The sequence below is a fragment of the Lagopus muta genome, chromosome 7 (genome assembly GCF_023343835.1).
Source record: "Lagopus muta isolate bLagMut1 chromosome 7, bLagMut1 primary, whole genome shotgun sequence".
Lineage (NCBI taxonomy): Eukaryota > Metazoa > Chordata > Aves > Galliformes > Phasianidae > Lagopus > Lagopus muta.
Window position 1 is genome coordinate 29022869 of NC_064439.1, and position 27189 is coordinate 29050057.

A 27189-nucleotide genomic window follows, 5' to 3' on the forward strand; every position below is an offset into this window, starting at 1 on the left:
GGTCTGAGGCAATTATTTATAATCAAGAGCAGTTTTTGTAAGTTAAAGGTGATTTTTTATAATTTAGCGATTAATCTCAGAACAAAAGCAAGCACTTATACACAATCATTCTGTTGGGATAGCGGGTTAAGGAGGCAAATTATGCTCTGAGGTTTATAATAACAGTTACTAGGATTTAAAAAAAAAATAAATGCAAAAACAAACGCAGGAAATGTTATGTTTGCAGAATGTTGACAAGAAAAGAAAGAAAATAATGTGGTCAGTGAAACAGATTCAGTGCCTCACTTTTTTTTTTTTTTTCTTTTCACTTTTTTTTTTAAATATCTGTTGTATATTTTGTGCTGGTAGATGTTGTGGTGCAAATAGAATTCAGTTCTGTCCATCTACAATTTTCTCTGCAGCTCTACTGTTCCTATTTGCTAGACTTCTTCACCATCTCATTTTGGTTTTCTCCTTGGAAATAAATGCAGTTTCAACAGGAATAAAAGTAGAAAATACATATACAGCGTATTCCCTGTTTGTTTCCTGAAAGCATGCTTGTTTTCAGTTAATAATCTTATTTTTCTAATATAATAGTAGGAATTCGTTAATGTGTTTGTATTCCACTGTCCTCTAGTGGGTGGAATCAGAACTGCTAAGTGCTATCGCAGGCCCTGTGCTATTTTCCTGTTGTAAAAATGATATTAGTTAGTTTTTATTCTATTTCAACAGGTAGAGTTATGTTCTGTCTTGTCATTTAATATGAAAAGCTGGACTTTAGAAGTACCATGGTGAAAATCATCAGGTCTCTCTTTTTTGTTCTGCTTTTTAGTCCCTTCTATTTAAATCAGGAGATGAAAAACTACAAGATTCTGCAGTAACTACTTTAATACTAGATTATAAGTATATACCATTATGGCAGCAAATTGAAATAATGTGTTTTGATTTTCTTGAAAGTTATACAGAGGGTATTAGGCCTAATCCATTCCAAAGACAGTGGTCACTTTTTGATGAAGCTTTATCGTAACTTCTCATCTTTTATGTCTAATTATTTTCCTATTTCATGTGACTCATTCCTGTGTGTTTGCTACAAAGCCAGATATATGCAATAGCTATTTATGCATAACACAATCCTTGGATAATCTACGTCCTAGCTTTCACTTTTTAGGGAAATCTCTTGCAACCCAGTGAGAACTACTGCCTTCATCTCACTTGAAGAAATGCCTCAAGTGTTTGTGGTTAAGCTGTCGTAGTACCTATGAGGTTCTCAATAAATACTGCTTCCCAAGGCTGTGACATGGTTTTAGACCTTGATTGCTTGTTGATCTATTTAGCAGAATATTAATCTGGAAATATTATTGCAGAGAACAGAAACAGAATAATAAAATAATTTGGAAAATCTCAGGTTGCTAGTAGAAATATCAGAAGGTTGCATACAGTATAGTTTGCATTCTTGTTGGCTCTGTAAACTGAGGGAGTCTATGAGTGAAACTGTCTTTTTTTCATCAGTAAGAGTCATCTCTATTCTATTTCTCTGATTATATTTAAATGTAGATATGTTTTGTTGTTTTCTTTTCTCAGTGGATGTGAAGTCAGAGGTTCCTGTGGGATTAGAGCCTATCTCACCATTAGACTTACGAACTGATCTCAGGATGATGGTTCCCATGGTGGACCCAATTATGCGTGAAAAGCAGCTACAGCAGGAGCTACTTCTGATCCAGCAGCAGCAGCAAATTCAGAAACAACTGCTGATTGCAGAGTTTCAGAAACAGCATGAAAACCTGACCCGCCAGCACCAGGCCCAGCTCCAGGAGCACATAAAGGTAGCAACATTTCTCATTTATCCTTCGGTTTATTGCAAACCGTGTATGTTTAGGCAGACCTGAAAAGAGCGTGTTCATAAAAGATTTGCTGTGTCTGAGAGATGGACAGTGAGTGCTTACTCCTATGTGTCTGGGTGATATAAGCCTTTTCAAGAAAAAAACATTACCAGCAAGTTGTACCTAGCAAACCAAGGTAGTATTATTAGACTCTCCAAGCTGATGAAGCTGCTAAATGCACTGAAAGTCAAAATACCAATTTCACAGTGTTATTTTTTCAGCCAGACTACAATATGGCTGTCTTCTCTGTGTGCACAATTCTGAGCACATGAAAAGACTTATTTATTTGGCTGCAATCTGAATTTGTGCCCACAAATCAGTGGACAAGTATGTAATATTTGCATTTTAAACAAAGGTAGGGCCTACAAATATTTTCACTCTTCTGTGATCTGCCTCACATGACATTTAAACAAACAAACAAATAAATATATGTATGGGGTTACATATGTTATGGTAGGATTGCTCTAATGGATTTTGGCTCGGAATTTATGTTCTTCCATTTAATTTTAATTTTTCTTTCTGATCTACTTGTCATTATACTACTTTGCGAAGCTTCTGCTGGCTGAAGCTGACAAATGCAACTGAGTACAGCAGCCACAGTTTGGTAATACTTTGGCAAAGACTATTATGCAGTATTCATGCATTTTTGGCAAAACAGAAAGAAAAGAAAGCACAGCAGTCAGCTGCTACTTGATGTTAGAGTTCATTTTAGTGACAGCTGGTGATGCACTGTGCTGATAAAAAGTCTGGGGAAAGGCAGTTAAGAGATAAAAATAAGAGTAAGCACAAAAAAAAGCACTAGTGCTCTGTTATTCAAGGGAGTTGTTTTGACCAGGACTGACCTACAAAACACTGCAAGCTGCACATTCTCATGTCTTTTTGTTTTGTGCAAGTTACAACAGGAACTCCTAGCCATTAAACAGCAGCAAGAACTTCTCGAAAAAGAGCAGAAACTGGAGCAACAGAGACAAGAGCAGGAACTGGAGAGGCATCGCAGGGAACAACAGCTTCCTCCCCTCAGAGGCAAAGAAAGAGTCCGAGAAAGTAAGTGCTAATGTACCCTGAATTCTAATACAAAATTAATATATTCCCCTTTATCTTCTCCCAACTGAAGAGACCTGAAGCAAGTCTGTGGCAGTTGAAGCTGTGCTTGCAGAAAGGCAGAACCACCTGTTGCACAAAACAACTCTGCTGTTTTGTGTGCAGATTTGGAGAACTGCAGGAAAGCATATTCTGACAGACTTGTAGATACGTGTCTCTTTTTATGAAATAGGAGGGAGTTTGAAAGCCTAAATCTTCACTTGAATTTCTCTCTGAAAAGCTTATTTCCTAATACAGATATCACTACCAACCAGCAATCTATGTTAATAGTGAGGTTATTTGAGCATTTTTTCAAGACTGAAAATATTATGAAGTGTTTATGAGTATCTTCACCTGAGACATCTAAATACTTTTTTCTTAGTTACAAAGACAGCACTTCTTGAAACTGCCTTATTTTTCTTCATATACCTTTTCATGAGACCCAACAGGAAGTTATTTCTAGCTCATATATAGCTCTGAGATAAATGACAAAAGATACTGTTTGAATTTGATGCTCACTAGAGGGAGACAGATACAAATAATTCACTTCAGTCAGGTCAGCTTAAAAGTCAGGTCATGAAGATACATTGTGAAGGTATTTAAAATGAAACTGCCACATGTAGATATTGGTATCTGCCCTTCTAATTGAGCAAGATTCTAACTAAATAAAGACCAAACAAGAAAAGAGTTGTACATAGTACTCATGGGAAACATATACACCTGCTTTTTTTTTCTTGGAAAACTGTATCAGTTCAATAGTTTGCCATACTGTAGACTTTATAATTTAGTGTCCGTAGGGCTTCCTTTACTTTGGTAAACATTGAATCATAAAAGCATCATATTGCCGTGATGATGTTAGTTTTACATTCTTTGGGGGAAACTGAGGAATACCTCCATTCCTTTGTCTATGGAATTCCTTTGTCAATGTTTTCTGGTAGCGCATTAACAGTCTGAGGTTGTTCCTTTAACCTTTTCATCCTAATCTAGATGGGTTACTTGCTCTCTGTAACATTAATAAATTATTTAAACCACCCAGAAGGAGAAGGGTAACAGAAACTCCAAGCAAAAAAGGATCCTGTAAGGGATATGAAAATCAGCATTCATATAAACAGTTTGACTTTGTTCTCACACCAAAGATGAGCAGCTCAATGGTGCCTTTCTCCATTTGGCTTGCTCGTTACATTGCACCAAGCCAAGCAGCACTTATGACCCCCAGCCCTAGCATATGCTGCTACTGATCTGCTTAATGAGTAAAGGAGGGAAGGAAAGTACTAAGGCTGCCGTTAGGGTCTGAAGCTGAGGGGTAATAGAAGTGCTTTATGGGAATCAGGTCACAGGGAGACGTGCTCACTGTCTAACTATGCTGTTGGGTAACCAAATACTTAGAGTATCAGTATTCCTGAGTATGGCTACTTTGAGAGAATCACTTCTCTTCCTTCTCTATCACTGTTTGGGGAAAACTGAAAGATTTTTTTTTTTTCTTTTATGTTCTATTTACAAGGAATATTATGGCTATGAGTAAGAAAGCATTCCCCATGTTGGAAGAGGGAATCAGTTTACTTGACACTGACATGCACTGCCCTACCATCAGTTTACAGAAAGAGCAAACATTCTTCACTGCTACTTCAAAATGACCTTTTGTCAATTGCTTTTTAGTTTTTTCATTGTTTTTGGATTTGGGTATTATTAGGAAATGATTTAAATTCTTTGGATATATCTGGCTCTGGATAAATGGCCTCATCTACTGATGTAATATTCTTCATGACTTCATTGATTTTCTGGTTTGTGGCCAACTTTAGTTTTCTACAAGCAAACAATCCAAACGATATTTCCTTTTGACTGATTTCCACCAATTCTTTTTATAGTTTACAACTCTCTCAGCAGTAAGGACATAGATTGTTTTTTTCCTGTTTTTTGTTGTTGTTTTGTTTTTTGTTTTCTTAAAAATAAAATAAATAAAGATGAGATGTGTTTGATTTTTTTTTTTTTTTTTTTTTTGTCTTAGGGGCAGTAGCCAGTACAGAAGTGAAGCAAAAACTTCAGGAGTTCCTGTTAAGTAAATCAGCAACAAAAGACTCTCCAGCAAATGGAAAGAATCATTCCGTGAGCCGCCACCCCAAGCTCTGGTACACGTATGTTCAGTGTTCAGCTGTTTCCTTGCCTTATCGAGGTATCTCCTAACAGTAGACAGAATGCTTCTTCAGTGGGGATGTTGGGAGTCTAACTCCAGAACAAGATGGAAGAACAAGCAAGAAGTTAGCAAAAAATATATACATGATATATGTGTGTAATATATCTAGCTGAGCTGAAGAGTACTTGGTAAACAGTAATGACATGAAAGGTATACAGCAGAATGGTGTCTGAAATTTATATAAACCTTTTATTTCAACTGCTTAATCTCTTGATGCCATCACAAATTTTCCAACTACACTTGCCATTTTCCAAGTCTGTTCAGTTTTTACACTTAGAACAATTTGTGCTTGACTTACTCGGATTTTGAATCAATCACAGCTTGTTTCTTCTTGAAGAGATCCTGTTTTCCAGTGAAGTTATTTATATCCTGTAAGTAAATCACAAATATAATGGATCTGTTAACATTTTTTACTCTGATAGAGTAAGAAACCTCTGATTCAAAACAACATTCTGATGATGGCTTGACATTGATAAGAATATGCTTAGGCACTGAGACAAGTGATTTTTTCAGATTCTTTTATGGATATATTACTGTTCCAAGAGCTTACAGTGATTACTCCCCCTTTTTTTTTTCTTTATTTTTAACTACTTAATATATTTTTAAATTCTTTATTACAACAGACACGTTTTTAAAAGTCAATTAAAAAAAAAAAAAAAGAAGAAGAAGAAAAGAACTTCGGATGCATTTCTAAAAGAATTTCAATATTATCCCCAAACTAATCTTTACAGGTCAGACAAACAGAAATGCATATGGTACACTAGATTTTAACCTAGTACTTGTTCTTTTTAAAAAGCATTACTGAAGCACTTCCATCTGAGCTTCTCCTCTAGCTGATCAGAGCACTGTGATAACATGATTTAATACACAATTACATTGTTTCTTCTAGAAGTAAATAATTTCCAAATAATGTGTAAAATTCTCTTGAGTACGCATGAGTTCTGAACTAATGGTCTGAACTTATTCTGGTCTTCAGATGTATGAGAATTATGCATTCTACAGGGAGATGTCTTCTGCTACATGAGGGAAACGTTCGTGTTAGTGCTTCTCTTTGACAAAAAACACAGCATTACACGATTAAACATTTAAAAGAAAGGGAGAGGCTCTGTAAGTAAAATGATGTTTAGACAAGCACAAAGTACAAAAGTTTCCCTCTTTTCCCCTCTCCTCCTCTAAACAAAAATATCAACCAAACAAAAAAAACCTGTCATTGAGCCAAACGATGCAATTGCTTTGCAATGTACTATTTACATGTTCAGAAAAATCTGCCCATACTCTTTCCTTCATTCAGCATTTGTCAGAAAGTGCTCTTCAGTTTAGAACTCCTCTGCTGACGTGTTGTGTTCTGCAGAGTTGTATGCCCAGAAAACTTATAAAATGAACTTGAATGCAAGTTTTAACTTTCCTGTCTAAATGGTTTACATTTTTTTCAAGAGATAGTAATATCTCAATATTTTTGATTCATTTCATATAACACCACCACCATCCCACCCCACAGAAGTCCCCCTGTCTTTTTGTTGGAAAAGGCTGGGTCAATGTATATCTATTTGTACGTAATAAACAGGACTTTAAATGGCTTTTGCTGTGCCTCAGCTGGTTCACATTAAAATACAACAATCTGAAATGGTCAGTTTTCCAAACTGGTGACAGATCCTGTCTGTAGGTCAACATGACTCTTATCCTATGTGACTTTTATAATGAGTGCAAATAGTACATTCTTGGGAATCCCGAGGAGTTCCATAACTTACTGTAAAAGTAAGAAATTTGTTACATGAGCCTGTGGTTTGTGCACACTTAGAGGAGCAAGAACATAAACACAGCTGAGACATGTGTACAACACGTGTAGATAGTTACTGCTGGTCACCTCAGTGCCTGCTAATTTGTGACCTCTCTGTGTCTGCTGCAGGGCTGCCCACCATACCTCACTGGATCAAAGCTCTCCACCCCTGAGTGGGGCCTCGCCGCCATACAAATACACTTTACCAGGATCACAGGATGCCAAGGATGATTTTCCACTCCGTAAAACAGGTGAGTTAGAGTAGTTCATTCAATCCCCTTACTGAGATTTCTTTCACCCTTTATTTTAACCAGGCTGTCCACCAACAAGGCATATATCATAATCCGCAAAGCCTGTTCAGGATGTTACTAAGAGTAATCTCAAAGATCCTGACTGTATCTTTACAAGGTTGGCTTGACCACATGGTATCAAGAGTCATTATTTCCCACTCCTAACAGCTTGTGCAAGCTTCAGTCCTGATGAACTTAGTTTCTAAACAAACTGTAATTTCATGGATCTTTTGTGGTATTGTCTTTATCTCAGTATTACTTCTGGGTTTAATAGCTCTCTCTCTCTCTTTTGCATGGTAGATATAGTATCTACTTCAGATGATATGCTGCCTGAAGGCACATTTTTTCAGGATGCTGTGAAGAGAATTCATGAAAAGAGAAAAAATTGGGTTAATGTTGAATTTTGTGACTGGTTGAAAAAGGCTATATGCATATCTCTATGAATGTGCATACATGCATATGTTTGCATATGCTTTTTACTCACGAGAATGTCAAATTTACAATAAAATGTTCATTTGAACATTTCAGACTGTTTCAGAGGGTTTAGCAAATAAACCTTTTTTTCTTGACAGCAGGTGAACTGTAGACTTGTCTTTTTCTGCACCATAAAGCTAGAAGGATGATGGTGGAGTCCATGTGGCTGTTACCTCAGGTCTTTGGTGCAGTGACCGGTATCCAGGAATGCAGGGAGACACTAGGAGAGGAAAAAAGAAAAAGAAAAGAAAACATTAGGTCTCTTATTGCATGAGTCTGCTGTTGAGTGATATAGTTACATTCAGAGGGAAAGTCTGACCCCCTACTGTGCTAACAGCCTTTGAATGTAATTTAGCCACTGGGAGATTGAAAACTAAGTGCAAAACTGGTACTGACTTGAAAAGAAGTGGCATTTGGAAGCACTATACATTCTGAAAGAAAATCCAGTCTGCATCTAACACTTTAGAGTAGATTCTCTAAGCACGTATTATGTCCCCAAATATTTTTGTAAGAATGAAAAGCAAAATGCTGATTTATTCTGTCTGAGTTATTCAAAGTGATCATTGAAAAATATGGTGGCAGTATAACAAGATTCCATGAAATCTTGCTCAGGCTGTTCAGTTGCAATAAACCTGTACTTGGTTCTCTTCTTAATTCCACTGTACAACATACATTTCCCGTGCCATTAGGCTATACATTTTCATTTTTTAAACAAAAGAATACATTCTACATCTTCTAAATGCTATGAATTTATCTAAGTTTTTGAAAGCAAGTTTTAATTTTTCTTCCACGTTTATGTATCTTAAATGTTGTGATTGATATTTATGATGTGTCAGACTGTTGATCTGTAAAACAAAACATTTTCAAACACTGTAATAGTAAAGTTCTCGTGCAGCTGCTAATACTTTTATATCTCTGTGGGGGTTTCAAAATATTCCTTAATTCAATTCCCATTGTCTGCATAAGAGGACTATAATATAATTAAATCCAGATGTTTTCTATATGTTATTCCAAATATTTGGGCATGCAATGCATCAGTTACAAAGCTGGACAAAGGACATGATGACTCTCTGAAAAGATATCTGCAGAACATATAGGCAAATACTAATATAATCATTAACGTGACTGCTTTTATGAAATTTACATAGTGATTCTGATAAGCATATAGAAATGAAGTGTAAAGCACGCTGTGTGTTAGCAAGGGAGTGTACTCAATAGCTCTCTGCATCCATGAAAATAGCAACTGTTAAATATCCTGTTTACATGTTCAGTCTCTGCCTGTCCTGGATTTGTAATTCCAGCCTTCAGCTACATCCCCACAAAGGTTCCAATGATTGCTCATCAGGTTGAGAGTAAAAGCAACAGGAACCAGACTGACACAAGTCAAATGACCCTAAACTTATCTGAGTGGTAATAGGGCCATCCTCCAGGCAGAGGGGACATTGTGGAGCCGGTGTCATCCTCAAGGGACAAATCTAGACAAAGATGTCCCACGAACACTCATATCTACGGGCAAGCTATAAGCCTGCAGAAATCTGACCTTTGCCATAAGGGGTGAACCTCTTTTCCTTTCCTTAGGGCTATGAACGCTTATTGCCACTGGCTCCTGGTAAACTTTCTGTGCTGCTGAACCTGCATGAAGTCAGCAATTCATATGAAAGTGAATCTAACATTCCTTTCAGCCTCCAGAAGGGAATACCTTTTATAGGCTTTAATCGCAGTTTTGGTTTGCTTCTCAATTTTATTTGCCGTAAGCATAATATGGAATACAGAGGTATCTTTCATTTCAGCTTTAATGTAATGCTCGTTAAAGACAATTCTGGTTGAATCTGTTACTCTAAGATCAGATTTAATGTGAAGCAAAAAGTGTGATTCCCTCATGATGTCCTGATATGTTCTTCCCTACCAGAGAACTCCGAGCGTTACACAGGCATTGCAAGTCCTGAGACTTTCTTGCTTACTTTCTCAGTAATCTATATAGCCCAGTCCTGATGTATCAACTCCTTGTTAAACTTTTAAAAATTAATGTGGAGGACTGTGGCTAAGGAGAAAATATTCTGTCCAATTTTTATTCTTCTGACATCTGGCTACATAGGTAACTAGGGTAGTGCTTAACAGCTGTGCTGTCTGTATGCTTACAGTGAGGTACCAGACTTAGTGTACCAGTGCACTGGCTGTAATTATTCAGTACCTCTCAGGCATGTGGATTATTCCTTCCCTTACAAGATGCAGCAGAACTTGCTAGCAGTAGGCTTTGCACAGTTTAGCTGCATGGAGCACTGGGGCTGTCCTAGGGACTAGAGGCCAGGAGATGCAGCTCTTTGCACAGCTGCATTCAGATGCTGTGTGTTGACAGACTTTCAAAAAGAGCAGAGCAAGGGGAGTTATTGCTTCACTGGACAGATAAATATACCATAAGGAGAAGCTATACATCTGTAGCTGAGAATAGAATTTGGCCGAAATAGACTAAGAGCAAATTTTAAAAATGCCCAAGATTTCACCATGGATACCTGTTGTAATGTGTGAGCTTTCTGCAAAACACCCAAAAGTCTTGAGCAGCACATGGCTCATTAACTTCCAATGATACTAATGTGTCTAAATTGCCCAGAGAGGTTTGAAAATTCCTCCCCATTACTAAACACTTTTGAAATTCATACTGACTGCTGTAAGAGCTCTGATGGGAGCTGTGCACTTTTTAAAACATGATCATTTAATATGGAGAACTTTTGATTGCTGATCTCCATAATTCAGTGGTCTATTGATCTGGGAAAATATTATCTGTTTGAAGAGATTGCTGTAAAGCTGACAGAAGTGTAGCAAGTCACATAGGTTTGATAGGCAAAAGGTTCTCAAGGAAAGCTTTTCCTTTTTTTTTTTTTTTTTTTTTTCCACTTTGTTAAAATGAACACAGAAATTCTGGCAACTGCCCATAATGTTTGCACTGTCTTCACTCTGTAGCATTTCATTTTCTGTGTGAGGTGTTGCTGCAGAGCTCTCTAAATATCTCAAAGATATGTGCTTTTCAAAAATATTCCTAGTGGTGGAATTTCTACATTTTGCTTCATGCTTTGAGTTTTGAAGAGATTTCTGGGATTATCAGCATATCAAATATAAAGTGTTTTTTCTTTCATGAATTTAGCACAGTCATTGCAGAATGGGAATGTCAATCCCAAACCAATTTATTTTGGTTTTATGCCAGTTGAATCTTTCTTTGCTCGTGGACTTTATAAGCTTACAGTTTGCATTTTTGCTTAGATATATGAGTATCACTCACAGTAGCACTATTTAAGAAGATGTTTGTGACTTGCTTACCAGAAACTGGAAATATGCTCAATGGAAATGTAACACAGTTTTTTTTTTCTTAAGTAGCAGATAGTACAAAGTTTTAGTTTGCAAGGGGGAAATTGTGTAATTTCACACAGGAAAAAAAGAGGAGATGAAGGATAGTTTAATGTTGTGATGAAAGAAAGGAAGAAGGCTGTACTGCATAGTCATGAAAACAACTTTGTAAAAATGACATTATGTTAACCTGATTAGGCAGTAGAATAACAGCATAGCTCTCATGTAATTAGAGTGAAAGATTCCTGAATAAGAACTCAGTAGATGCAATTTTTAAAAAAAATTAATTTGAACATTAATTTGAACATCATTCTTTCTGCACTTAGTGACTCAGTAATTTGCTGGAGTGGTTGAAACTGAGAAGAAAAACATTTTGTGTGTGAAAGTTTTTTTCCCTTTCCCTTTCATGTCACCAAATTCCATTTCTGTTTGCATTTTCTAGGAAAACATTCTCCTGTGAAGTAATAGTATACGAAAAAGCTGGATTTCTTTTGGTCTTCAGTGAAAAAAAGAAAGGCTTAGAGAATCACAAACCCTCAATTATTGTGTCTGCCAAAATGAAGAAGTCAGTCTCAGTAGAGAGTCATTATTTTTCTCTCTGTTTATGAGCAAGCACAGCAAATGGGAGAGGCACTTTGCTTATTGAGGCAGGGAAAGAAGGCAAATTTTATTTCTTTTTTTTTTCTTTTTCTTTTTTTTTTTTTCTGATTTTATCCTGTTTTTCAGAGATGCTAAACATTCCTGCCTCCTAAACAGTCTTGGTAAATTCAGACTAGGTGATTTGACTGAAGAAAGTCACCAGCACTTACTGCAGAACAGGAAAATAGAAAGACATATCCTCCTTTCCAGCCCTTCTTTTATGATTTCTGTTCCCATATAGTCATCAGACTTCTGTAGCCTTCCAAAGTTCATTATCAGTACATAGAGAGGGCATAAGAGTGAGTCTGAAGAAACTGTTGCTAACAGATTTTTCCAGATACAGTATCTGGAAACCACCAGCTGTTGGGAAGTGTAACACCACTGTAACCACCATGCCATGCTGTAGCTATCCCAAGTCTGACTGCATTCTGTAACTTCCTACGGGGTGCACAGGAAGCAGTGCCATGTCACTCTAATTCCAGCTACGTGGAAAATATTCTGAGGCACATTAAGACCAACTAAAAATGAATGACACTGTTTGAGAGTAAAGAGCTTGCATCGGTATGCTTTAGTATGCATGCCAAGGTCTGCACTGGGATTTAACAGGAGTCATCACTACAGTGATGACCAAAGGCCATCTTCATCTTTCCATCAACACTTGATTGTTCCTCCTGTATCCTTTCTTTAACACTTACTTTTAATCCAGGAAGCCAAGGTGTTGTGCATGGGTGACTAATCTTATTCAATGATGACCTAGATAAAGATTTTTTGTTGTATTTTTGTTTCGGCCCAAATTTTACTACTTGTATGTATATCACCTTCTGTCCTGCCAATTATCACTCTGTTGTGCTAGAAGCTGAATCTTCTTGATGGCTTGACTAATTATACAGTCTTATTCTAAATGCTATCTTCATTTTCCTTTTGCTGCCCTTTGAGTAGCCAAAATTGATTTGCAAAGTTCTCTGTCATGTGTTTACCTAAAGATTTTGTAACACAAACTGTGTGTTTTCAGAAACACTTTATAAATCAGTACTGACAAGTAGCTTGCATCATTTTTATAGGTAAGTAATTAGATAGTAGCCACCATTTTTTACTTTTGAGCCTAAAGAAACTTAAATAAAAAACAATCCTAAAATCTGGAGGATTCTAAGAGCACAATGTCTGTTGAGATTTAAGTGAAGTGATTGTTATGTTATTTCACAAAGTCTCTTCTGTTTGGATAAGTAAGTTGCAAAATATTGCGTATAATATCTGAAATTCTTTGAAGTCAGTAGCAAACTTCAGTTAGATTTGAATGAGCGATTTTTTCTTCTACTGTGTTGAGGGCAGGGACAGTTGAAAATTTTCAGAAAAGTAAACAAGTCTAAAAGATGGGAAAAAGAGAGAAACAGAGAGAAGTGGTATCATATCATCCAAAGTAGAATATGTTGGTCAGTAAAGATTGCACTTCTCCAAACTCCTGCAAAACACACTTTCACTGAAAAACCTCTTCAAACCCACAGTTCTAATTAAAGGTTTTAGTTGCCAAATAACATGTTCAAGCTAAAGCCAGATAAGTATTACAGAGCCATTCATGAAGATCGGCATAAGCTTTGTACTTTGCTTTTGATTTTCTCATGGGAAAGTAATATAAATGAGAGTGATACCTCCCTGTTGGCTTTAACTGTTAGAAATGCAAAGCATGCTGAAATTGTACATAATTCTCTTCCAAAGGAAAGGAAATAGCATTTCAATGGTTTTCCTCGGTGTCTCGTTGAGTTATGGTGGTGCACAATTATTCCTGTTAAATTACTCTACCAGATGGAAGGTTACATTGTATATTTAGCTAATTAAGTTGTTGGAGACTGGAATTGTATCCCAGAGCATAAAGAACCTATCAAAAAGTAAACTTATATTAATTTGGTTTTGTTGTTAAGATATAATATCAATTTCTAATTAAGATTTTAAACAAGTGGGGGGTTTTTTTGAGACATCCTTTCAAAAAGTCAGCCTTGCCTACAAAAGTTAGACAAGCAGGCTTTTAAGCTCCAGACAACTTTAGGGCCAAATTCAGCTTCATTTGCCTTCATACCTAGGTGTGCTTGAGAGCAATGTTGCCCAGAGTTCTTATCTGTTAGGGAAATAGTATATACTGCATTTTGGTGCTCCTGTTTTCTTGGCATCCAGTACCATTGTAACAGAGTCCCTCTGCTGAAATTCTGTTTTGCTTTTGAGCAACCCCAAGTAGTATGCTTCAGCAAACCAGACCTGTCCCACTATCATCTACTAATATCTACTCTTCTCAAAATTGAGGGGAAAGAAATCACGCTTAATCATGAATTTTTAAGGACTGAAAATATACTTCGTTGTGCTAACTACCATCAGTGAGTTATCACTGCTGGATATTTTTGTAGATTAAAACCTTTGGGATTTAGTGAGCCTATTAACCAATTCCTTTTTTCTATAAGGCTTGGGGAATAACCTTATAGTGAACAATCTGAGAGGAGTGACTGATACACCAGGAAGCTGTGCTGCCATTCAGCAAGACCTGAACTGGCTGGAGAGTTTGGCAGAGGGGTCCTTATGAGTCCAACAAGCACAGATGCAAAGGAGGAAGTAACTGAAGCACCAGTACAGGTTAGGGGATGACCTGCTGGAAAGGAGCTCAGAACAGAAGGACCTGGGTATCTTGGTGGACAACAGGTTGACCGTGAGCTAGCAGTGTGCCTTTGTGGCCAAAAAGTCCATTAAAAATAGCATGGCCAGTAGGTTGAGGGAGGTGATCCTCCCCTTCTACTCTCACCTTGGGAGGCCACATCTGTCGTACTGTATCCAGTTCTGAACTCCTCAGATCAAGAAAGGGAATTTCCAGAGAGAGTCCAGCAGAGGGCCAGGGATGATGAGGGGCCTGGAGCATCTCCCTTCTGATGAAAGGCTGAGAGCCCAGGGATTGTTCAGCCTAGGATGGCAGACTGAGGGGAATCTTCTTAGTGCTTGTAGTTTTCTAAAGGTAGGAATCAAGTGGATGGTGCAAGGCTCTTTTCATCAGTGTCCAGCAACAGAACAAGTGGCAGTGGGCACAAACTAGAGCAAAGGAAGTACCATATGAACGTGAAGAAAAGTTTGTTTACTTTACAGACCACTGGAACAAGCTGCCCAGAGAAATTGGGGAATTTTCTTCTCTGGAGATATTCAAAACGTGTCTGGACTTTTTCCTGTGCAACCCAGTGTAGGGAACACACTTTAGCAGATTGGTTGAATTACTACATCTGAGATTTCTTTCCAACCACTAAAATTCTAGGATTCTGTGATTTTCTAATTCAATTATTCTTAAAAATGAAATAATGTGTCTAGGGATTACATTGTGGTCCTGAAAAATCTGACACTTATTCACTAGAGAAAGTAACTTTTCCTTTGGAAAAAGTTAAAGATTCAATGGATGTTGAAGGAGGATTTAAGGTGAAGAGGGAGATTTGCTGTATTTACAGAAAATATAGTATTATATTCTCATTGCATCTTTGCAACTAGAACAGACTGGTGTGTATGGTCAGAAGTAGGGGCATGAATAATCAATGAAGCCAATAGGGCTACTGGTCATGCACAACTAAATTTGTTTTTTGTTATTCAAATGAGGGATGCCTTCTGTCAAATGGCCTGCTTCACCTTCTTCTTCTTTCCTACCTCCTGAGAACTAAGATACAGTTTGGCTACCATAATTACTATTAAAGTGCAAAAAAAATTACAGACTTTGAAGATGGACAGCAAAGATGAGAGTTAATTTTAAATTATAATTTTTCTATTAGTCTGTGTGTCAAGACACCATAGTATTACTTATCTTTTAGTCCCTTATTTATTGTTGTAAAAGGAGTATTGTTTCATATGGGAGAAGATTAAAATTGACCTGGTACGGAAATAATATGCTGCAGTTTCATTCTACTTGAAACGTAATGAAGACTCAGGAGATCTCATTGAAACAATTATATAGCCCAAATTGATGCAAATGAAAGGAGATAGTGCTTCTCTGCTAAGAAAAGAAATTATTAAGAATTGTATTAAGTCCTCACTTCTTTTGCCTCACAGGATACAAGCAGAACAGTTCTCAACAGGAAATATCTCTTATTGGTCAGCCTTTCATGAACAGTGTAAAGATTTCTAATTCTGGCTAAATGGACACAGCACTAAGTTATTCCTACTCATAACTTAGTAAGGCATTCCTAGAAAAATAATACTTGTTTGCATGGATAATCAGAAATTTTATATTTTCATACAGACTGCAATGAATAATGGGGAAAAGTTAAATATTCAAAATGGCTTCAGGGAATATTTCATTTTTGAACCTTTTTTAGGAAATCAATGAAAAATTGCTAATCTTGTTAAATTGGCTTCCTTAGCCTGAAGAGAGCTAAAGAGATCCTCTCTAATCTAATTAGCTGTTTTACCATGTGTTTCACTAAACCTGTTTTTTTATTTGGGGAATGGATATTTTCCTTAGTCTGAATAAATAAAGTGTTCTACCTTTTACAGAAGTAAAATAAAGCAAAGGACTAAAGGGTTTCACATATGAGCAACATTCGCCTTAAAGCACATGGTTGTACAGGAAACAGTTTCTGTATAGACTGAAAACACATTAGGTGATGCAAGCCAGAAAAACAAAGTGTCTCCATCCTATACCTCTGTATCTGGTAACTCCCTCCTGGTTGGGACCACCCAGCGGTCAGGTCCATGTAGTTCTTGGAAGAACTTTAGAGCAGATATGTAAATGACTTTTTAGTCTCACAAATCTAATGTAATACTCTTTCAGAAATATATTTTTTAAATGACCAGAATTTAAAAGTCAACGAGCCTAGAGAATTATATTATGTTCTGGTATCTTCCAGCCTGTCAGCTAGTGGAGAGAATGTTTTGTACATTTATTGTTTAGTATTGTCTTGCACTGGAATGTGGCTCTCTACAGCAAAAATTAATCATGTATAAAACCAAAAAGTATCTACTTGTCTTGCCCAGCTCTAATATATTCAGTGCTGGGGAGGTGGCTGCCTACAGGAAGCCAGACCAGAAGTACAAATTTCCAAGCAGAGCAGAGAAAATTTATGTGTCTGCTAGAAATGTGTGTAGCAGAGGAATGACTGGGAGACCATCAAGTCCCCTCCCAGAAGGACAAACTCATTCACATCTCTCCACAAAGCAGCTGGGGAAGCTGGAAGCAGGTTTGGTCCCTGACCTCTGTTCTTTGCATTTCTAGCTTTCTACCTGCATTCATATTTTGATGAAGAAGTCCAGATTATCTCCTCATTTATCCTTTCTGGTGACATTAGGAATATACTGCCTGCCTCACTGATTGGGAAACTGGGAAAATTCTCCCTAACACCTTGCTTTGAGGCTAAGATCTTGGAAACTTACATATGCCTCTTCTGATTGTTTTCATCAAAAACAGCAGTAGTGAGGGGGGATTTGATGTTTTCTTTGATCTCCGGGTCCTGGCATGGCATGGATACACAGGCTACTTTCTTAAGTGTATTACCATGGTGAAGGGAAGCCCACAGCATAGACAAGGAAACTTGTGCTATGCATTGAACCCACAAAATAAACATGTTTTCACAATATGTTTTCTTCCGTTCTGCTCCTCCTTCTTCAAGGGAAGACACCACATATACCTCAGATTTATATAACAATCCACATTCAGTGTCTTCTAGGCAATTCTCATTTGTCATAGTACTAGAAATAAGCTTGACAAAGGTTAAGCCACTGGCATGAAAGCAATAATACTATCATGCTAACCAGTGTCATCTCATCATTTTCTCTTGTAACTCCAAAGATCTATACCCATACATATTCCATTTGTCCTGTAATTTACACTTCGAGCTTTCTCAGGTACAATCTTGTCATGGTCGTGTGTTGGAAAGCACATAAAGCTTGTCTGTGCGTGAATCTCTACTAGAATAATACAAAAAATAACAACATCAGTGGGAAAAAGAAGGACAGATACAGAAATAGAGAATAGCAGTGACAAGATAGAATTACTTCATAATCATGAAGTCTTTGTTTCATAGTTTTTTCTATTGGCTTAAATACTTTAGAGAAGTATGTGTTATTGTTTCAAAATGATCTTAGTGATAACAGTTGGAGCTTGAGCAACAGGGAATAATTTATATTTCTCAAGTAAAATGTGAAATTTTGCTGCTGATTCTGCTGTTAGAGAAATCGTTGTAGCCAAATTTAGTATCATTTACCTCAGCTGCCCCACAGCTTTTTTAAGCCAGCCTACCAGCCAAGAAAAGGAAATGCTTTCACTTTAGAGCCTTTGGAAGCCTGGACAAAAGCACACTTTCTGTTCTTCAGGTTTCCTATATATGGCTTTCTGCTGGAGATGGGGACCTGCTCACTACGCACTCTCTCCCATCCCCCATTTCCTGCCTGGGTTCATTAAATGCTGATTTGGAGTTGGCACACACTTTTCTGATACAAAAGTAGCACTGTGTTCCTGGAACCATCAGAAAGTAGTGCATTATTATCTTTCACATTCCCTTCATATATATGCAGTCTCTCCTTGCATAGAATGGATTTTTATCCCTTCTTCTTAAATATCTGTGTATTTAATAAAAAGAAGCAGATTGAAGCAGAGCTCTGTCAAAAAAGAAAACCTCAGCTCATTTGGGAGCAACTTTGCCCCAGGCTGTATTCTTTAATGCTAGTATCTACAAATTGCTAGTATTAAGCAAAGTGGAGTATGTGATGTAATGACTTCATGAATCATTTTCATATCTCTAATGCTTGTGTTTCAATGTCATGTTACTCAGGAGAGAATACTTTCCTATCTCCTGAACAATGATAGTTGTTGTAATGAAATTAGTGTATATCCATATAGAAGTCTGTGTATTTTCTGTTTTAACAGTGCAGTTAGTTACTTCTTTCTCAGTAGATGAAGCCACCATAAAAGATGAGAAAAATCACAAGATGCTATCTTTTGTCTTCATCTAAGAAGAATTATCAACATTTTCTGTTCTGTTGAGATAACTACAAGTCCTAAAAGGAGTTAGGTAACTGATTCTTGGATTGCTTATAAGATCTTCTGTTGTTGTCCCTTTACAGTCAATTAAAGAGTAACAGCAAGCACTAAAAAGAGGCATTAAGGCAGTAGTGCTGATTCTCTGAATAAGCCATATTACTGTAGCACTCGTTATTCCAAATTAGCCTGCACAGTTGCATAAACAAAGTCATTCTCAGGTTCATCTTTCTTAAAATCCATTTGACTGAATCAGTCAAATGGATGACAACTGATTCCCATCAAAATACATAACATGGACTTTGATGTCCTTTGAAGAAAATCACTGTTTTCTTTTCTATTAAATACTTTCAAATAATATATTTTCCCATTTTCCATGTGGGAACAGATTATTGCTTGTCCCAAAGTGCTAAATTGTGTAGAAGCACAAAGATTTGCAGACTGAAGAGGCTCGGCTAATAATGACCAGCCAATATCAGGTGTATACTGGCTCTAGGTGAGTAGACCAATCTATCATCTTACTGCCATGAAAAAGCGTAGCCCTGTTTTCGTCATCTGCCATGATCCCAGCTGTGTGCTTCTTTTCTCTTATTTCATGCACTCTGGCTCCTTGGTCAGATGTTTCAGCTCCCTGTAGTTGTAGGAATCTAACACAGCAAACCTCACCTCAGCACCTTCAGCAGTGTAGAGCAGTTCTATTACCTCAGGAAGATGAGATACAGGACATATCCTTTATCAGTTAGAATTAATTTAATCTGGAGTATTGGACCTTAGTGGGATGCTTAGTGATGTGCAGAAAAGTAGCCACATGCAGTAACAGCTGCAAGACTTCATGAAGGATTTTTCAATGATTTTGTGATATTAATGGGTGAAAAAAGAAGGTTAATTCTTAAGAGTTTGTACCTGCCTGAGGAAGCTGTTCTGAAGCAAGCTGGTGAGTAAAGTTTAAGCCTCAGGAGTTATTTGGCACTGGCTCCCCAAGTGGTGCTCCTGTTCCACACTGACAGTGATTTTCAGTGATGAGCATAGTCAGATTTGCTACTGGATTAATTATACTGAGCAGAGATTTGAACCATGTGCAGCAGAAATACTTGTGGGATAGCTAATGCAGAACAGTTATTTAAAGCAATGTCCCTCTGAAGACCAGTTCTAAGAACTATGAGTTGAAGTATCAAACCAAATACTCATCTAAATCATAAAGCAAATTGATTACTATAATTCTTCAGCATTCACAACTAAGGCTATTCAAGCGCCATGCAAATATTCAGGTTACAAATTAACAACAGTTGTTTTTAAAAAAATTATTTTTCACTTTGTTCACTTATTTGCATTCCAGAATTTAAAGGATTAGAATCATTCAAAGGTATTCTCATATAAGCTTCGGGCCAGTAAATGAACATTAAGTGTGTATGTGCCTATTTATAATTTTAATCCATTGCTGTATCTTTGAAGCTTAAAATACTTATTTTTGCCTTTTTGACTATCAGAGAAGTGTTGACCATTGTAGGTTTGTTACTATTGCCTTCATGTAGGAGTGCACTGAAGAACATAAGATTGCTGTAGCGATCCAGACCTCTTGAAGCCAGCAATAATTGTGCTTCAGCTTCAGTGGAGATGTTGGTGGATGAAAAACTTAACAGGAGCTAGCAGTGTGCAGCTTGGAAAGCAAATGGTATCCTGGGCTCCATCAGAAGACAGGTGGCCAGCAGGGAGAGGGAGGTGATTGTCCCTCTCTACTCTGTCCCCATGAAGCCCCATCTGAGTACTGTGTACAGGTCTGGGGTCCCCAGTGCAAGAAATACAGGGAGCTGTTGGAGAAGGAGGAGGGCCACAAAGATCAGAGGGCTGGAGCATCTTCCTAAGAAGACAGGCTGAGAGAGCTGGGCTTGTTCAGTTTGGAAAAGAGAATGCTGTGGGGTGACGTCATTGCAGCCTTCCAGTACCTAAAGAGAGCCTACAAACAGGAGGGGAGCCGACTCTTTACAGGAGTAGATAATGTCAGGACAATGGGAAATGGTTTTAAGTTGAAGGAGTGAAGATTTAGGTTGGATATCAGGGGGAAGTTCTTTACCAAGGCTGCCCAGAGAGGTTGTGGATGCCCCATCCCTGGAGGCGTTCAAGGCCAGGTTGAATGGGGCCCTGGGCAGCCTGGTCTAGAATTAGATATGGAGGCTGGTGGTCCTGCCTGCGGCAGGGGGATTGGAGCTTGATGATCCTTGAGGTCCCTTCCAACCCTGGCCATTCCATGATTTTATGATAGTGGCATCTACACTACTCAGCCACTGACAGGTATAAAAAAAACACTTTCCAGTTATGCTCTTTGTCCTTTGGAACAGACCTTCTCAAACTGGTTAAATTTATTTAGTGCACTAAAATACAAGTCCTTATTGCCAGCCATCAAGTCCTAGCTAGTACCATCTTAGAGGTCTGTCATGGCAGACATTCAAGAAAGCAGTCATGGAAGCTAACAGTTCTCGAACACTGTTTTTGTCTTTTTTTGGGAGGTTTATTTTATGATTTAGAAGCCAATCTTCCTCATGCTTTTTCACTTTAAAATTGATGGTTTCCACTTAAAAATGATTCTTCGTTTTTTGTACAATGTCTTCTCAGCTAGCTCATAAATTCAGACATCGATAACAAATTCTGCTTTGTCTGTTTCTGTGATTGATTCACATGCAGAATTATGATGGGAATATGGTAAAAAATAGAAAGACAATCACTGTGAGCATGAAACATTCATGCGGAAGTAAATGTTGTGGTAATAAATGTTGCAGAGGATCTGTATCATGAGTCTGTTTTGGGTATGGAATTATTTTCTGAATTTAAAGAGTATGGAGCAGTATAAATAGAAATAACCATAAGTGCAAACTGAGTCAGCACCTTTTCTTCTGAATTTCCTCATACTTAAATGATCTCTGTGATGACAGTGTGTTGTATAATCTTATCCTATTTCTGTGTTTTCATACCAAGAGGTACCTCAGCAAACAAGTCATCTCCGTCAGTAGAACCATTTGTCTTAATTATGATAGTAACAGGTAAAACTGAAAATTCTTTTTAATATTTTTTGTCATTAAAGATTTCCAGTGTTTTTTAGCTCACGTACCTTTAAATGTACTCAAGACATAGGATGCTTAAAGGGGGAGCTTGGCAAGGGTGTCAGAGTGTGATGAAGGGAGAAAGGGTACAGCTGATCACTGCAGCACTCAGGCAAATGGACAAATGCTGAACTGAATGAAACCTTCGTTTATTATTTTTTTTCTGCTAATGCATGCTCCTTTGGAGCTTTGTTCAGGTCTGTATGCAGGAGGGAGAATTGATCCCAGTTTCCAGCTTTCTCTGTTTTGAGATATTGCTTAGCCAAGCTTCAGTTCCAGAAGGAGAAATAAAAACAAATTCTGTTCCACAGTTATCTTTCACTAGCTCTTAGTAGTTTGCTTGATAGAGGGTTTACTTATAAGAACAGATAAATGACTTAATACAGCATCAAGGTAAAATATCACAGAATAAAAAACAAAGTAGAGCTTCATCTCTGACCTTAGCATGAAAAGATTGTGTCCAAATGGAAAACAAAGGTGGAACTTGCCCAAGGTGCATTAAACATAATCCTAGGTTTTCTGGGAATCAATCCTGCTTCTTCATTTTCAGAGCATATATTTTTCTGTGTAAACGTTTCTAGGACACTGTAATAAATCTAGTTGTTTGGTGTGTTACTGAAAAAACATTGAAGATCTGGGCCTAAAATTGCTGACCAAGAAATGTTCTGCCAGCAAGTCTTGTCATAAGTTATATTTCTAATAGAAATCGAAAGGCACCAGTGGAGGCTATTTTCTATTTCTGTCATCAGACCATAATCCAGTTATAAGGTTCCAAGTTCCAAGCTGTATTTCCATCCAAGTGTTCACCTTCAAGGGAGATAAAAATGATGTAGAATGCAAGTTTCATTCATCTATTATTATTACCAATATTAATGGTAATTAACAGGTAACTTTAGATTTCAAATGGGATGAGAAAAAACCATAGTGGTTAGTTCCTTGGGGAGAGAAAGAATTTAACTCAGTGAGTTACAACTAAAATTCATTTCTAACTCTTGCATATTGCTCTAGTATTGCATATTTTGCTCTAGTAGCTTAGTATCTGCCCCATGAATAAAAGACTATATAAGGAAACAGAAATGTTTAGAGGCAGAGAAAAGAACAAACCAACATTAACTTTATAAACTATATGTTGAATGTATACTTTGCAATTTTTAAAAACTCTATTTCACTTTAATGTTAAGGAAATAGCATAAAAATACTGTTTTCTCCTCTCTGCTGTTTACTGCTAGAGTTAAGACAGGTGGGGAACAGAGTCATTCTCGTCAATACAAGTTCATTTTGAAGTTGTTACTTTGGAAGAGGATTAGAGGAAGGTGAAATGGAGGTGAAGTTGAAAGTAGTAAGAGTACTGGCATTCAAAACTTTTCAGTGCCCTTCCTCTCATTCCTAGGCTGTAGTCTATGATAGAGTTGTATGAGGAGAAGCAGAATGAATGGTGACGATAGCCAATAAAATCACTGCTTCTGAGCCCTACTTGGATCAGATGAGGTCCTGTAGGGAATTCCAGTGGTATCTGGGCAAAGCAATAATTTGTCTTAAAAACATTGATTTTGTTCTTTTCATTTCCAGCTTCAGAGCCCAATTTGAAGGTACGCTCAAGGTTAAAACAAAAGGTAACAGAAAGGCGAAGCAGTCCTTTACTGAGGAGGAAGGATGGAAATGTTGTCAGCTCGTTCAAGAAGCGACTCTTTGAGGTGACAGGTAATGGAGAAGGGAGAAATTCTGTCTTCACTGCAACTACTTGCAGACATGAATAAAATGTTTCCTAAGATAGTATATTGGATTTTTTATTTACTATTTCTTTTTCTGCTGCTGAAAAGAAAACAATATTAAAGAAATTGTTGTGCATGTGTAAATTGTAATTTCTACCACTTACTAAATAGTTATTGTCCATTTGAAAGCCATAATTTGCAATCTGTTTCAATGCTTTACAACAGTCAGTAGTAGAACAAATAAATGATAAATTATTGGTGGTATAAGTAATGAAATAAGCAAAGAAAAGTAGGGCTCACTAAGCTGTTCTTTTCAGCAGGAAAAGTTGAAATGTTTTAATAGTAGCATATACTTGACCACAGCTGATAGAATTCTTGGTAATTAAAGGGGAACTGCTAGCACGTAAAAATACAGCATTCTTAATATAAAGAGATTAAAGGGAAAAAATGCAAATAAAATTTTGTTTTCAAGTAGTTTTTCTTTCAGTATTATTTATGCCCTTGAACTAAAAAGAGTGAAAGGCTGAATGAATAGTGGATTCTAAGACTTTCTTCCACCTGCTTGTCATTGTAGAGTTGTTACTTATGTTATGTATATTATTTTGTTGAATCACACCACAGCTCCCAAACAGTTTGAAATCCCCTCATTTCAGTGCTGAGGAGCAGCATGTTGCCCTGTTCTTTGATCTGAAAGAAAAGAACATTTACAGCATTCAGTATTTCTTGCTTTGACTTTACATTTGTATTGAGTACCTTTGTTGCTTATTTAAGTAATATTACATATGTTTGTACAGTGAATAGTTAAACTGTCATACTTGTCTGAATTTATTTGGAATATCAGAATTATGTCACAACAAGATGGAAGTATAAAACAAATGAGTGAATTCATTCTGGTGTTCCCATCAATGCAATTCTCATGACAACTTTTAACAACTTATCAGGTGTAAAACCGAGACACATATTTGAATGTATCAAAGTAACTAAATAAGGTGATTTGTCTATAAATTCCATGTCAGATTTTTTTTTTACAACTGATTTATTATTTCTATTTGCTGAAAGAAAGAAAGGAGGAGAGGAGAGGAGAGGAGAGGAGAGGAGAGGAGAGGAGAGGAGAGGAGAGGAGAGGAGAGGAGAGGAGAGGAGAGGATCTGGCAATAATTCTGAGCATTACAGATCACCACTTCAGTTATTAATATCTGTTAATATTCTGCAGCTTTATAACCAAAGCTTCCCTAATCTAACTTTCAGCTGAAGCCTTTTTTTTGCCTTTATTTTAAAATCTCTTTTAACTGAAAATGATTACTTACATAAAAATGCTATTATAGTTATTCAAAAACAGAAGAAAAAAAATTGGTTTTGTAGTGCTCTATGAAAACTAGTGAGAAAATAATGAAATAATGCAGGAATCTTACCTGACCAGCTATTATAGCTGGGCACTGATTCACTTCAATAAATTGAAGTCAGCTCTAACAGGAAACAACAGTACATCCAAAATACTGCCAAGAAATCTCCCCTTACCAATGGTCACAGTGAGGACGTATTTTTGGAAATGAATTGAGAAAGAGAGAAGTAACCATAGTGTATTTACTACCACATTTAGGTACTTATTATTTCAACTTCTTGGAGATTTGCATTTGAAATGTATCCCATGAGACAGTCTTATCTGTGCTAATGCCACACTGTATCATCTTTAACCTCGTTAGTTGTTACCATGTGCAGAACTTTTGTTTATCTCAGTAAAGAATTATAATAATGCAGTACAACAACACACAGCCCTTTCTATTAAACAGAACTAAGGACATTTTAAATCAATGTAACATACAGACTTTAAAATGCTGTTTTAAGGTGTTTGTATACTGCCAATATTCTTTTATATCTGTACTAAAGATACAGTGAAAATGGCGTATATTCTGTCATGTCATGGTACTTGCATGTGTAAAGCTTTGCCTGCCACGGGCATGTCCAGCACTATTTCTGTAGTCAAAGAATGGCAGTAGGCCTCATGAATTGATGACACATTATTGTGACCTTTGTAAGCCTTCTATCTCTGTCATTTTGATCTTTTACAGAGGCAGGATTCTATACAATTATAAAGAAAAGACTATCTTTTCTTTTTACTTTTTACAAATGATATCTCTACCTAATACTAATTATCGTACCATTTTTGTAAAAGTAATTAATTTAAATCACTCCTTGTGAAGCAGAGAGATCAGAAGGGAAAAGACCAAAAATATATTACATTAGCACTGTAAAAGGAAAAACAAAAGAAATTGAGAGTGAAATAGAAATCTTCAGTGTAAGTAAATAGCTCATTCATAACCGGTAGATACAGCCAAAAATCCCACCCTGTGCCATACAGTATATACAATTAATTGAAGTTCTATGCTGTCTTTCTGGTGCAAACCATGAATTCATGTATGCTTCTTCTATTTTTTAGAATCCTCAGTCAGTAGCAGCTCCCCTGGATCAGGTCCCAGTTCCCCTAGCAATGGTCCAACCAGCAGTATAACAGAAAGTGAAACCTCGGTTTTGCCATCTAGCATTCAAGCTGAGGTAAGACTCTTTCTTTTCCTTGGGTAGATAGTTGCTCAGACTTCTAGACTGGAAAGATTTGAAACTTCACTTTGCATATACCTACAAGCAGAATTATTGCAGCAGTTATAATTATTGGGGATATCAGGACGCTGCATGCTGACAGCAGAATATGTTATGAATGAGATGCACGTTCTACAAAAGAGGCCAGCATATAAAGAGATTCTGGTTACAAAAGCAGCAGTGGCACTGCCACAGCAGTTGGAGGAAGCTGTGGAAGAAACTTGAAAGCATCTATGTTGAAGGACATTTGGAAATAAACTGGAGAGGAAGGACACAGAGAACTAATGAGACAAAAAAAAGTTAACATGGAATGAACAGTCACTGTGATGTCACAGTGTCAGTACAGCCCTCTTACCAGATGATACAGAAAAGCAAAGCTTTACCTATATTTCAGGATCTCAGATTGCTGTGGGTGGGTGGAAATAGGGATCTGGCTTACCTTTCAGGATAATTTGAAGAAGTGCACAATGCTGAACACTAATGAAGAATTTCTGCAAGCAAAACAGCGACTTCATCATCAGTGACTAACATGTAGGAAATGAGGCATTCCCAGGTTCAGATGCTGTCAGAGTGCATTTATTTGAGTACAGAGTCAGAGTTAGGTGACTAAGTCCTTTTTCACATCTGCCTTCTATTTCAGTGCACCTCAGTTTCCTTATCTGTGTAGTGCTTACCAATATAACCAATGTGTGAGGAGCTTTTGATTCTTGTATTGTGAAGCTAAATTGTACATGAAAGGAATCTTAATTACTCATTATTCTGTTTCATTCAAACGTGCCTATAATGACAGGAACGCCGATGGTAAATCAGTTTTGATAAACTTCATTTACCACAGATATCATACATAAATCATGCTTTTCATGGTAATTTTGTAAAGGTACAAAAAATCAATGCAACTAAACAGATTGAAATTCAGAAATATTCTGTATCCAGTGCCTATATCTATAGCAATTTTTACTTTTGTAGCAAAATGTTGTAATTGTTTGTTTATACTGTTTATGTTAGAAAAAAAAATTGCATAAGAAAACGTGATTTAACAGAGTTTTAGCTAAGGGAGCTATTTCTTTAGGTCAGTGGCAGGACATTCACCTCAAAAAAACCTGGAATGGGCAGTTCAACCTCCAGCAGTGACTTTTCCCCATAATGAATTAATTGT

At 37.0% G+C, this 27189-nt stretch overlaps 1 protein-coding gene across 15 annotated transcripts in view; it reads left to right on the top strand.

Annotated features, from left to right (window-relative positions):
* Positions 1 to 27189, top strand: part of HDAC9 (histone deacetylase 9) — a 441905-nt gene that overhangs the window by 219307 nt on the left and 195409 nt on the right. For 9 of the 15 annotated variants that reach the window (XR_007378361.1, XM_048952240.1, XM_048952241.1 and 6 more), the window contains 6 exons: positions 1561 to 1802; positions 2753 to 2903; positions 4945 to 5071; positions 7037 to 7158; positions 23296 to 23427; positions 25876 to 25991. Coding sequence is in view for 14 of the 15 variants with exons in the window: in XM_048952240.1 (XP_048808197.1) it covers positions 1561 to 1802; positions 2753 to 2903; positions 4945 to 5071; positions 7037 to 7158; positions 23296 to 23427; positions 25876 to 25991 (890 nt within the window). In the remaining variant the exon portion in view is untranslated. The remainder of the gene's footprint in view (positions 1 to 1560; positions 1803 to 2752; positions 2904 to 4944; positions 5072 to 7036; positions 7159 to 23295; positions 23428 to 25875; positions 25992 to 27189) is intronic. The other 6 variants (XM_048952235.1, XM_048952245.1, XM_048952231.1 and 3 more) reach the window with 3 other exon arrangements.